Source organism: Sarcophilus harrisii, chromosome 3 (assembly GCF_902635505.1).
Source record: "Sarcophilus harrisii chromosome 3, mSarHar1.11, whole genome shotgun sequence".
NCBI classification, from domain to species: domain Eukaryota; kingdom Metazoa; phylum Chordata; class Mammalia; order Dasyuromorphia; family Dasyuridae; genus Sarcophilus; species Sarcophilus harrisii.
The window spans coordinates 398,820,008-398,834,548 of NC_045428.1; the positions used below are offsets into that span (position 1 = coordinate 398,820,008).

General features: G+C 34.4%; 1 protein-coding gene across 2 annotated transcripts in view; it reads left to right on the forward strand.

Annotated features, from left to right (window-relative positions):
* The window catches only part of OLA1 (Obg like ATPase 1), a 226,959-nt gene that overhangs the window by 12,082 nt on the left and 200,336 nt on the right, over positions 1 to 14,541 (forward strand). The window contains exons 2-3 of one of the 2 annotated variants that reach the window (XM_012544822.3): positions 9,331 to 9,466; positions 10,055 to 10,198. In XM_012544822.3, coding sequence (XP_012400276.1) covers positions 9,331 to 9,466; positions 10,055 to 10,198 — 280 coding nt within the window. The remainder of the gene's footprint in view (positions 1 to 9,330; positions 9,467 to 10,054; positions 10,199 to 14,541) is intronic. The other variant, XM_031960438.1, reaches the window with a different exon arrangement.

The window sequence follows — 14,541 nt, forward strand, 5'->3', positions numbered from 1 at the left end:
GTTATGATCCACACTCCATTTCCACAGTCCTTTCTCAGGATTTGCAGATGGCTCTTTTGATCAAAAGACCATTGGAACTGGCATCAATCATCTCATTGTTGGAAAGAGCCATGTCCATCAGAATTGATCATCATATAAGCTTGCTATTGCTGTGTACAATGATCTCCTGGTTCTGCTCACTTCACTTAGCATCACTTCATGTAAGCCTCCCCAGGTCTTTCTGAAATCATCCTGCTGATCGTTTTCTTATAGAATAATATTCCATAACATTCATATACCATAACTTATTCAGCCATTCTCCAACTGATGGGCATCCACTCAGTTCCTTGCTATTACAAAAAGGGCTGCCAGAAACATTTTTGCATAAGTGGGTCTCTTTCCCTCCTTTATGATCTCTGGGATACAGGCCAATAGAAACATTGCTGGATCAAAGGGTATGCATAGTTGGATATCCCTTTGGGCATAGTTCCAAATTGCTCTCCAGAATGGTTGGATCAATTCACAACTTCACCAATAATGAATGTGTCCTAGTTTTCCCATATCCCCTCCAATATTCATAATTATCTTTTCCTGTCATCTCAGCCAGTCTGAGAAGTGTGTAATGGTACCTCAGAGTTGTCTTAATTTGCATTTTTCTAATCAGTAGTGATTTAGAACATTTTTGTCTGTGAAAATTTCTTGGGCGAAAATGTATCACAAGTGGAAAAAGTTTAAGAAGCCTGATATAGAGAAAGGTGCCATGTGAAAATAATTTTTTGTAGAAAGTGGATTTGAGTTGGGAAAGATTTGAGGCAGTAAAAACAAAGATTGCTGGGGAGAGGTGATGATAGTCTTGTATTATGGTAGTGGCTATATGAATGGGAAGTAGGGGATTTATAAGGAGAATTATGAAGGTGGAAATTCATGATTTGACAAAGATTGTATATGTGGAATGAATTTTAGTGAGGAGTCCAAAAATGACAATGCAATTGTGAGCCTTGATGACTAGGAAGATAATGATGTCCTTCCTTGGGAAGGGGGAGGACTTTAGGGGAAATTAATAAGTTCTGTTTTTGAAATTTTGAATTTAAGATGTTTATGGGGCATATGATTCAAGATGTTCAAAAAGCATTTGGTAATATGAAATTATGGCAGAAGAGAGAGATCCTGGGATTTATTTACGTGACTTTACCAATGCTGAAGACACTAAAGCTAAGGCACAAACTGGGATTAGAGACCCCACTATGCTTAGCCGTAAACCTAGGTAATTAAATAACAAAATTACTTGCCAGAGAACTACTAGCCACTGCTTAAAACTCAAAGGACTTGGCGGTGCCCTAGACCCTCCTAGAGGAGCCTGTTCTATAATCGATAAACCCCGATACACCTCACCCCTTCTCGCTTATCAATCTATATACCGCCATCGTCAGCTCACCCCAATAGGGTCCCAAAGTGAGTAAAATCATGAAACCATAAAAACGTTAGGTCAAGGTGTAGCATATGAAGGGGGAAGCAATAGGCTACATTTTCTATATTAGAACACAACGGATTGTCTACAGAAATAAAGACATGAAGGAGGATTTAGTAGTAAATTAAGAATAGAGAGCTTAGTTGAAATAGGCAATAGGGTGCGTACACACCGCCTGTCACCCTCCTCAATAAAGTAACCTTCAATGCCTAATTAGAATATATCAAAAAGAGGAGAAAAGTCGTAACATGGTAAGTGTACTGGAAAGTGCACTTGGACAATCAAAATGTAGCTTAATTAAAGCATTTAGCTTACACCTAAAAGATTTCAGCTAATCCTGACCATTTTGAGCTAGATCTAGTCCTAGAAGCACCCTATTAAACTATTTATTATACCCACAAAACATTTATTAAGCCCTAGTATAGGTGATAGAACAGACAAACCCCTAGGCACAATAGAGAGAGTACCGTGAGGGAACGTTGAAAGATTCCATCCTGTAAGCGATAAAAAGCAAAGATTTATATTATAGACATATGATATTTGAATTTATGGGAGCTGATAAGATTTTGAAGCAAAATAATATAGAACATAAATTCTTTTTAACATTGGTTCTATAAACTTGGTTTTTAAAAAAGTCTTGATAACTGTATTTTTAATGTAATTGGTTTCTGTTGTAATCCTATGCATTTTATTTTATGAATTTAGAAACCTTTTTTTGAAGTGTCCCTGAGTTTCATCAGAATTTGAAAGATATCTATTACACACACACACAAAAAGATTAAGAATTCCTTGGATTAAGAGGGGTCAGCATAGACTATAGGGGACACCCATGCTTAGTAGATGTGACTTGGAGGAAGACCCTGCAAGGGAAATTGAGAAGTCAGACAAAAGTGAGAATCAGAAGAAAGAAGTATCCTAAAAACTTAGGACAAAGTATACAGGTTTATAGGAGAAGACAGTAATATACAATATCAAAGGCTGCAGAGAGGTGAAGAAGGATGAGATTGAGAAGAGGTTTAGCAATTAAATGATCATTCCTAGCTTTGGAGAGAGCAGTTTTAATTGGAATGAATGAATTGGATTGGATGAATGAAATTGGATGAATGAATGGAATTGGAAATCAAATTGCAGAAAGTTCAGAATGGAATGAGGAGAAAGTAAATGAAGGCCCTGAGAATAGATGGTTTTCTCATGAAGGTTAATCAGGAAGTGGAGGAGAGAGTGTAGAAGTAATTAGATTAAATGATTTTTTTTTTTTTTTAAGGACAAAGATGACTTGAATATGTTTGTAGATTTTAGGAAGCAACTACTAGATAGGGAAAGATTAAAGATTAAACAGAGAGAAGGAATGGTAATACGGACAAACTTCTAGAAAAGACTGGAAGTGATGGGATCAAGAGTACATGGAGAAGAGTCTTTGGCAACAAGAGTCACCTATAGTGGATGTTTTTTGTCACTGCAGCCACAAAGTAGGTAGGTGTCCTTGCTAGGCATGAGGAATTTAGACGAAGTTCTCTATCTGCCTCCCACTCCTAAATCTATTGGATAAGAGGAGATAGTAAGGGTTGGAGATCTGTCTCACTCTTTGTAGCACAGCTGCAGCTTTCAGTATTCCAACTATTGGTAAAGGTCTTACATGAACTAGAATATTCTATTGGATATTGGAGCAATGTCTTCATATAATTGTATTAGATAAGTTTTCAGGATTTTGGCGCTTTGGAGCCCTACATGAAGTGGGGAGAATTCTTCAGTGTAAGTGATTTATACAAATCAGAATTCATTCCTTTATTTTAAAATTGAGCTGCCATAATAATTGAGGTAAATACAAACTAAATTGGAATGAAAAAGTTGATTTTTTAGACTTTGTTGTTATATACTTACTGAATTTACTAGATTTTAAATAAAAAAAAATTAAGCACCCATTTGGGTGGCCATTTGTTTAAATGAAGTAATATTTGTAAAGAAAAAGAAAAGAAAAAATCACTTAAGTTGCCTCACACATAGGTGCTACATAACTGCTTATTCTCTTCCCATTTCTGTGTGTAGGATAGAGCAGATGATGATTGTACATGAGACTCTTGTGTACAATTTGCTTTTCCTTTTATGTAAATAATTCAGTGTTACTTAAACAGAAAATCAGTTAAGGAGGAAAAGATTAGTGCCTAGTTGAGATAAGTTAATGTAAATTTTTAGTAAACCCAGTCATTATGGTTTTGTGGCTTTCTTCAGGAGCTCCATTCAAAATATGTCTACAATGTGCTTCATTCTCTCTGCTTTTGCTTTTGTCTTTAGCACTTTTTTGGCCTTTTCCCTCTTCTCCTTTTCTTTGGGAGCTTGCCCCTCCCACTTTAGTCTGTTATCCACTAACTCCTTCCTGTGTAACCTATAGAACTAGCCACATATTCCGCTATCTTGAAACAACTTTCTCATGGCTCTGCTGCTGTCTCCTCAAGCTATCTTAGCTTTTTCTTTCCATTGGATTCCATACTCTTGGAAGACACTTTTTTTTACCCTTCATTTCTTTACTATTCGCTTCTCTACCTCTTGCAATCTGATTTCCAGCCCCACTCTTCAAATGAAAGCATACTTTTCAAGGTTGCCAATTTTTTAAAAGAGGAGAAATTTGTATTCATCTCTTTGGTTTTTGCACTTCTATATTCCTTTCTTTTTCTTTCTGATTCCAGTCATTATCAGGGGTCACAGACAGAAGATCTGGAAGTGGTTCTGTTAAGTTTTCAATGATCTTAAAAAAAGAATGGGAAGAAAAGCAAAAAGAAATGTAACTAGAAGGAAAGGGAAAAATTACCTCGTATTTTCAGTTTAAAAATATAAGTTCACACATACAAGAAGGAAGGAATAAAGAAAATGGCTGACACTTATACTAGTATATGTACTGATCAAAAGAGTAAAGAATATATAGAAATATAAATAAATATATACTCGGGTATATCAGGCAAATGGTAGAAAAAGGGGAGAAGGAAAAAACGGATTATTAGGAGGAAGCACATTAAAGGATTGGTTAGTCCTGGGGTTCCTTAACTTAAGGGCTGCCTTAGATTGCAAGAAATCCAATTTCTCCTCCTCAACCCCTCCTTGTGTGATTGGGCAGTCACTTTTTTGAGTCTCTACAATGGAAGACTACATAGGAATTGTTGTATGAATCTTAGAGCACAAGAACCTATTGTGTGAGCTGACGGGTAAGAGGTGCAGCAAGAATATCTTAAGAATTAGAACTCTGATATCAATTCATAATACTACTTATCTTCTTGGGCTTCTTGCTTCGTTAACTTGTGAATTCACTTCATATTTTTAAATGGGATTATCTGTAATATTAAGATAATGTATCCTTTTTTGAATTTATTTTAAAACATGGTGTCAGATTTTGGTATAATTTCTGCCATGCTCTTTACATTTTTGTCCTGTCAGTTAAAAAACAAAACCCAAAACATTAAAATAGGGAGTCCTTTTCTTGATATTTTATGTTTTTGTATTAATTGAACATTGGTTTTGAGTCAAATAGTTTCAGATTTTGCCTTTAGTCTGTTCCCTTGGTCACTTTTTCTTTGTTAACCAGTACCAAATAGTTTTGGTAACTGCTGTTTTATAATAGAATTTGAGATCTGGAAGTATGACTTTTTTTTTCTCCTAGCTTTCAGATTTGTTATCTTCTGTTGTGTTTCAGACTTATCAAACTGGTTATCCTGTGGACATCTTAAACTCATTGTATCTAAGACAGAACTCATTATCTTTTCACCTAAATCCTCCTTTCTTCCTAACTTTATTATTGTTGAGGGTACCACCATCTTCACAGTCATTCAGACTCATCCTCCATTCATTTTCTCTTTTATTCTCTGTGTCCAATTGATTGCCATGTTCTGGAGAGTCTGCCCTTCCTCATTTATGGCTTGAAAAGCATCCAGGTTTAAATTGTAATCCCAGCATTGGCTATTGGGATAGTCTACTGCTTGGGTTTTCTAGAGGTTTCCTGATATATCTCCAGGGCCAGCATTATTAAATTGTCTGTTTGACATTCAAAGTTCTTTATAGTCTGGTTCCTTCTGACCTTTTCAATCTCCTTATATTTTACTCCCACTAGATGGCGAAATAGATTGGAGTGCCAGGTCTTGAGTCAGTCAGGAAGGCCTTAATGGGAATTTGTTTTCAGACACAGTTAATTAACTAGAATTGTGGTCCTAGGCAAATGACTTAACCTCTGTCTACCTCACTTTCTTCAACTGTAAAATGGGAGTAATAATATTACCTACCTCCTAGGGTTATATTGAGTGTTCAATGAGATAATATTTTTAATTATATTATTTTTGTTGCATTCTTTGCGTAATATAGAGGATGGGCACATAATAGGCATTTTATAAATGCTTGTTTTCATCCTTCCCAGCCATGAATATTTGTTCTGCTTAATTTAGTTGTTTTTTCTTTAAGGAGTTCTTTGTAACAGAAAGATAGTTATCCTTGATCTTGCATCACCCATAAATGTACCATTTCCATGTTCAAGAATTCCTTAATCCCTCCCTTTTTACTATAATCTATTGCTGTTTCGTGTCTCATTCTGCCTTTCTTTATAAAACCCAAATCTTTGTCCAGATGAAACATCTCATCTTTAGCTTAGATGAGTCTTCTTGACTTCAAACTTGGTACTTTATCCATTGTACCTCTTAGCTGCATTTATTTTGTAGTTAACCTTGATTCATATTTATTTGTTTATTAATGTCTCTTGGATTTTGTTATTATATGGAAATGCTTTTTTTTTTTTTTTTTTTTTTTTTTTTTTTGTAATATGTAATGTTCCTAGAGTTAACAATTGACCTTAATTAGTGTATTTCCTGATTCCTATAAATTTCTAAATCATTGTCTCCTCTTTGTGTATCTTTTTTGGTCTATAATTTCTTTATTTTATGTTATTACTATTGCTAGCATTTCCAGAACTATAGAAATGGAGTAGATATCCTTGTTTTACTCCTGTGTTTATTAGGAAAACTATTGTAACCCATGGATTCAGATGTAATTTCTGTGTTTCTGATACATGGTTATCTCCTTGTAGGGATTTAGGATTGAGAGTTGGTGGAAACTGGAAAAAAATATATAGCCCTCCTTTTAAAAAAAAATTATAGTATTTTATTTTTTCTAGTTACATGTGAAGACAATTTTTGACATTAATTTTTTGAAAGATTTTGAGTTCTCAGTTTTTTTCCTTCCCTCGTACTGCCTCAAGGTAACATATCAAGATAGTATGTTATACATATGCCATTATGTAAAACATGTTTTCACATTAGTCACATTATAAAAGAAGAAACAGAATAAAGGGGAAAAAAATATGAACCGCCTCACTCCTCCCCCAAAGTGAAATTCTTATGCTTTGATTTGCATTCAAACTCCATTATTTGTGATACCATTTTTAATTATGAGTCTTTTGGAATTGTTTTGAATCATTGTATTACTGAGAAGAGTTGATCACTGCACATTGTTACTGTTACTTTGTACAGTGTTCTCTTGTTTCTGCTCACTTCATTTGGCATCAGCTCATTTAAGTCCTGGTTTTTCTGAAATCTCTCTGCTAATGATTTCTTACAGCACAATAGTATTTCTTTTTTCTTTTCTTTTCTTTTTTTTTTAAATAACTTTTTATTGACAGAACATATACCTGGGTAATTTTTTCCAATATTATCCCTTCTATTCATTTCTGTCCCGACTTTTCCCTCCCCTCCCTCTACCCCCTCCCCTAAATGGCAGGCAGTCTTATACATGTTAAATATGTGATAGTATATCCTAGATACAATACATGTGTGTAGAACCCTACAGTTCTCTTGTTGCGCAGGAAGAATTTGATTCAGCAGGTAAAAATAATCTGGGAATGCAAGTAGTCCACATTCATTTCCCAGTATTCTAGCACAATAGTATTTCATTACATTCATATGTCATGACTTGTTTAGCTAACCATCCCCCAGTTGATGGACATCCCCTCCATTTCCAGTTCTTTGATACCTCCAAAAAAGCTGCTGTAACTATTTTTGTACATGTAGGTCCTTTTCCCTTTTTATGCTCTCTTTGTGATACAGACCTAGCAGTGGTATTGCTGGATCAAAATATGAAGTTTGCAAGCCCTTTTCCTTGGTGAACATGCTACTCGAAAGCCTAGATTTTAAATTTATTTTTCTTAAATATTTATTTTATTATTTTTGTTTGTTTTTATAGCGACAGAATTTCTCCTTGTATTTCTTTTTCCCCCTTCCAAAGAGCTATCTCATATAACAAAGAATTTTTTTTAAAGGAAGAAATTAACCAATTAATACAATAAAAATACTGATAATATGTGTAATGCACCTATGCTCATGAATCTTCCACCTATGCAAATCAGGCATATTTTGATATTTCTTCTTTTGAGCTATGCTTATTCTTGCAATTTTAAAATATTTATTTTTGATTGATTTGTGGCAATTCTTTCCATTTACATTATACTCCTGTGTGTCTCTGTGTCTATAAAATTTATCTTTGCCTGCTTCATTCTTTCTGAGTTCATTAAGATCTTTTCATGCTGTAGATTCATTACCCAGTCTTTGGGTACTTACTTTGTTTCCAATTCTTTGTAGTATAAAAAAGTACTATTATAACTATTTTGTTGCATAGGACTCTGATATCAATGATTTCTTGGGTTTTATGCTAAGTAGTGGAATCTCTGACTTAAAGGGGTATGGAATATGGACATTTTATTTTATGCAACTTTTAGTTGTATAATTTCAGGTCATTTTTCATAGTGGTTATACTGATTGTCTACCAATATGTACTTGTATGCCTATCATTGCTTGGCATAAGGTAGGCATGTAATAAATTTTTATTGGTTGATCTTTCTGCAATCTATTGATTTCACATTTTTTGCTATCTTTGGAAATTTTTTGGATCTGAAGTAAAGCCATAGGCATGTTTTTATTTGCATTTCTCTCATTAGGGCTTTGGAGCATTCTTTTTGTTCTCACTAGCTTGCAGTTCTTCTGAGAAATCATAGGTATTTTTAAAAAGTTGTCTAGAAGCTTAGAGAATTGAAGAAGGATGAACCAATACTAAGTTGGCTTTGTTTTGTTGCAGTTTTCTTTGGGGGAAAGGGGACATAAGAATGATCTGGGGCTGGAAAGGACCTGACAAAAATGGGTGCAGCCCTATTTACTTAATTAAGATTAGATTGGTTTACATTGCCATTCATTGAGCCAAAATCAACTAATACAGAAGGACATACCCCAAAATGAATCGGGGGTGGGGGGTGGGGGAGGGTGTAGCAATATGAAGTTAGACTTGGCAATAAAGAAAATTGCTTTATGTGGATTATTCATGGTTGACTGTCCTTTAATTTTCCCAGTTGCTTTCTTGATTTAATTCTTTCTTAAAATAAATTTTTTATTTTCAAAATATATGCAAAGATGGTTTTCAACATTTTCCCTTGCAAAATCTTGTGTTCCAATTTTTTCTTCCTCTCTTCCTGCCACCCTACTCCCATAGACAGCAAGTATTCCATATAGGTTAAACATGTGCAATTCTTCCAAATATATTTCCACATTTATCATGTTGCACAAGAAATCGTGATTTAACTCTAATAGGAAATAGTACCAGCACCACTCATCTTATCAATTCACCACACATTTAGATAAGTAGCTGTTTGACTTGTGAATTTTTATCTTTTGAGTGGGTATCCACCCTTTTTTTAATCCTCTGAAGCACTTGGGAAACTTACCTATACTGGAGGGTTCTCATATATAAATAGAGAGGTAACTTATTTTATGCAAAAGTAGAGAGATGCTTCTCTTGTTTTGTGTACTTTCAATAGTTTCATTTAGTATTGTATAATTATCCTAACTCCTCTCTCCCTTGCAAATCAGGCTGGCTTTTTCTTAAAATGAATCCAGAAAATTCTGGACTCTTGTTTGGCTCAGCAACCAGGAGGAGTCAGAGGTACTCTCAGATGCTTGTCTGGCAAATCTCAATGGAAGCTTTGCTCAGTAGGATTAACCTCAAGTAGGTTCAATCTCATACCTGTCCTTGTTAAATATCCTAATTTTATGGTTAAGTAAAATTCTCTTTTTAACTGTCACATTTTGTTCCGTTATTAAATCTATCATACCAGGGTATTGGCCTGAGTCAGACCTACCCTGAAATGTACTCTATAAGTTAAATAGTTTTTTGTGTTATTGCTTGTGAACCTAATTACAATTTATAGGGAATGGAGGGAACAGAACTAGCATATATTAAGTATCTACTTATGTGCTAAGCACTATGCTAATAAATGTTTTACAAATATTATCTCTTTTATCTTGGAAGGTATACTATTATATTATCATCCATCCACATTTGACATATACATTGTTTGATGGATATACTTTTAAGTTCTGAATAATGAATTTACATATGTATTTTTAGACTTTAACCTTGATGACTATTATGTATTATAAACTAATTTTCCATTTCATGGCAAAACTGTTTTTCCTTTTTTTAGCTTAGGTTATTTTTTTTCCTCTTGTGCATTATGTTTACATTTTGGTTAGAGGATTTTATGCATGTGTCAGGGAAACAATTTATTTTAAAATGTTTTAATTTTGTTTTTAGGAAGTCTACATTCTTCAATGTCCTAACAAAGAGCCAGGCAGCAGCAGAAAACTTCCCATTCTGTACTATTGATCCTAATGAGAGTCGAGTACCTGTGCCTGATGATAGATTTGATTTTTTGTGCCAATATCACAAGCCTCCAAGGTAAATGTTTTTGTTCTTGTCAAAAATTTTCATTCTGTTCCTTATGTTAGTGGCTAAATTTATCTACTACGGCAGAAATTAATTATTGTAAAATGTTTAAATTTGAAAGAATGAGTTGGAATTTGTTTTTTTCCTTTTAATTACAACAGTACTTTTGATTCTTTAACATTTGGGGCTTTTCTTCATCCTTTATATTAATTCAGTTTTTTCTTTTTGTGTGTGTGTGTTTCTGTGTTGCATATTTTTTTCATCTTGGTATTTCTCTTTTCTCCTCTTTCTTTCTGCCATATCAAATATGCCATATGCTTAAAGACTTATTAGTGTATTAAGGTGAAGATTTCCTTGACTTGTCAATACCCAGAGTCATTTTACTGTTCTCTAAATTCCTGTGGCTCTATAGGAAAATAATAGTTCACATGTATTATTGAAATAGTTGTTTGTTTGGTTTTTTAAGGCCAGCAAAACACAATGTATTTGGGTATAAAAAAAAAATACTTTGATCCAGAGTAAAATATGATAGTTATTCCAATACATTATGTTACAGAAATTAGACACTTGACCCTTCAATTTCCAAGTGTTTGTTTTTCAAGAAATATAATGTTTTTTCAATTATAACACTTTAGTCTGAAAAATCAAACCTGCCAGCTACAAGTAAGCACTTTGAAAATGGCTTTACAAAAACACAAAGCAAGTCTCTGGCTTTAGCATTAAGTTGCTTGATCCTAAAGTAAAAAAACACATTACTTCGTTGAAATCTGACAAAGATGGAAACTTCAGTTCTTAATATGGCAAATATTTAAAAGCAGTTTAATTAGAAACTGTGAAGTTCACTTAACTACTTTTTTCAGAAAAAAAAAATGGAACAATTGGGAAAGTGCTCATTAAAGTAGTTAATGATAACAATGTTGTGTTTCTTTCAACTAGCAGAATAAATTAATGCCTGGTTCTGTGGTTAAGGCAAGAATGTTTAGAACTTGGTGGAAAACGATCATCTGTGGTGTAGATTCTTTCACATAACGATTATACTCGATTATACTCATATGTCTTATCTTCCACTTTAATCTTTGCCTGAAATTTTTAGATTGCTCTCTTCACTTATAGTATCCACTGGCAAAACTTCTTATTGCTGATATTATTAGATATTATTAGAATGGCATAATGGAAAGAACTCTTGCTCAGATTTCAATTTATTACTTGTGTGACCTTGAGCAAGTTGTTTTATTTTTGTGAACCTTGGTTTTCTGTTATGTTAAATAAGTAGTTAGATTGAATATTTTCAGAGATTCTTTTCTTTTCTAAAATCTTACTTTACTATGATTCTATAATCATCTCTTTTTCTCTTTCTACCTGTCTCTGAAGAAGTAGTGCTCCTTTGTAATCTCTGCTCTGTAGTCTTTTTTAACTCATTTTCTATCCTCTTTTAACAATCCTCATTTTGTTGTTGATATTCAGTCTCTTTTTTCCTCTCATTTGCTTCTTCATTTGCCTATAAATTTGCTCAGGTCTTCGCAGGCTTAAAAAAATTTTTTTTCTTTGACTCAAGGGGTTACGTTTTTGATCTTTATTTAATAATAGCTAATAATAGTAGCTAGTATTTATATAGTGCTTACTGTATGATAGGAACTGTATGTAGTAAGCACTTAAAAATATCTCATTTGATCCTCACAGCCACCTTGGGAGGTAGGTACTATCACTATTATTAATATTATTATTCCCATTTTATAGATGAGGAAACTGAGGCAGATAGTAATTAAATAATTGGGTCAGGAGTCACAGCTATTAAATATCTGAGTCTGGATTTGAACTCAGATCCTTTTGACTCTAGTCCCCTACTGCCCCCCAAACTGCTTATATGTGATAACTTCTGTTTCTTCACCACACACTTGCTCCTTACTCCCTTATCATCCTCACAATCCAGTACTATAAAACTCTTCTAAGTTTGCCAATAATCTTACCAACTCTAAAGATGAAGTTTCTCGAAATCATAATGTACAGTATTAGCCTATTTTTTCCTCCAAACCTGTTATTCCATTTGACTTGTCTACTTTTAAATTACTTTCTACAGTAGGGTTAGGTGACAAAGTGAATAGAGTATTAGACCTGGAATGAGGAAATTTGATTTCAAATTTAGCCATACACATGTGTAACCCTGGACAAGTGGTCCTGTACCTTTGTATCTCTGCCAAGTTTGAAGATGCAGCCTCTGAGGCTGAGATACAACAAACTATGAAATGATTCTCTACTTCTTATGCATTTTTTGGTCTAACATTTACACCAAAAAAACACAGGTTCTCTGCTAGTTAGCACCACATCATCTATGTGAAACCATCAGTTTACAGCAAATGGATAAGTTTTGAGTACTATGGATAAGTTTTCTTAACCTGGGCAGTATACTTTTCAGGAATATACATGCAGATAATGAGGTCGATGCACCCATTGCTGGAGCTAACTCTATGTTTGGGAGTCTTTGAAGAAAAGTGTGGAAGAGAAGAGGTGTTTGTTGTCTAGTAAACTGAAGGTCTACAGAATTACTGTGCTAACCTCATGCCTGTTAAACCTGAACAATATACCAGTGCTATGTCAGGAAACTGAATTTCCATTTGAATTATCTCCAGAAGATTCTGAAGATCACCTGGAAGGATAAGATACCAGACACTGAGGCATTCTACTGCAGAGAACAGTTCTGAAATCTACCAAATGCCAGAAGAGCATTTTCCTAAAAGATTATTTTACAGTTGTTCACAGGATGGTTAGAAGAAGCCATGCAAAGATATTCTCAAGATTTTTCTTAAGAACTTTGGAATCAGTTGTGAGACATGAGAGACACTGGCATAGGACTGCCCAGCAAGGATTGCTCTCATTTAAGGAAGTACTGTGCTCTGTGATTAAAGCAGAATTGCAATAGCTCAAAAGAAATGTGAGATGAGCAGATTTAGGACACTCTTCACTCCAAGTATTAATTGGATTATTTGTCCCTGTGGTACCTGTGTAGAGGCTTGTAAACTTGTATTGGTCTGATCAGCCACAGTTGGACTTACTGAACCTTGACCCCAATATAGTGATGTCATTTTGGTCCTTTGAGAACTAAGGACAACAAAAAAAATCTTGCATGTGACTTAGTGTTATTTTTGACACGTCATTTTTCTTACATCTAGTTAGTCTTAAATTAATCATTCAAATTATTTAACCTTTAGTATTGGTTCATTCCCATCCAGTTAGAATGATATCATAGTCTCCCAACATATCTTTCTACTCATATCATCCTTTTTTTCCAAACTATTATTGCTATTGCCAGACTTATTTTTCTGCTGCATGAACAGGAAATAGCATTGCTCTGGAGAAAACTGTTCAGTTCTCCATTTTCTGCAGAGTTGATGTAAAAATTGTTTGCCTGGTCTACTTAAAGAAGGGTGGTATTCTGCCTCTTTACATTTCCTTCCTCCCTCCCTTCCTCCAGACAGCAAGCAATCCAATATAGATTAAACGTGTACAGTTCTTCCAAACATATTTTCATATTCATCATGCTGTTCAAGAAAACTCATCAAAAGGGGAATAAACAGAAGAAAGAAAAAGAAGCAAACAACAACAACAAAGTGAAAACACTATGCTTTGGTCCACACTCAGTCCCCACAGTACTCTCTGGATGTAGATGGCTCTCTCTGTCACAGGTCTGTTGGAATTGGCCTCATTGTTGAAAAGACCCAAGTCCATCACAGCTGATCATCACATAGTCTTGCTGTTTCTGTGTACAATGTTCTCTTGGCTCTGCTCATTTCATTTATCATCAGTTCATGTAAGTCTCTCCAGACCTTTCTGAAATCATCCTGCTGGTCATTTCTTATAGAACAATAACATTCCATAACATTCATCTACCATAGCTTATTCATCCATTCCCTAACTGATGGGCACCCACTTAATATTCGCTTCCTTGCAGTGACAAAAAAGATTGATATAAATATTTTTGCACATGTGGACCCTTTTCCCTTTTTTAATGATCTCTTTGGGATACAGACCCAATAGAGATACTTCTGGATCAGAGGGTATGCACAGTTTGATCACCCTTTGGGCATAGTTCCAATTGCTATCCAGAATAGTTTGATCAGTTCACAATTTCACCAAAGTATTAATATTCCAGTTTTCCTACATTTACTCCAACTCATTTTCTTTTCCTGTCATCTTAGCCAATATGAGAGGTGTGCCGTAGTACCTCAGAGTTGTCTTAATTTGCATTTCTCTGATCATTAGTGATTTAGAGCATTTTTTTTTTAATATGATTACAAATGGCTTTAATTTCTTCATCTGTCTGTTCATGTACTTTGACCATTTATCAGTTGGGAAGTTTT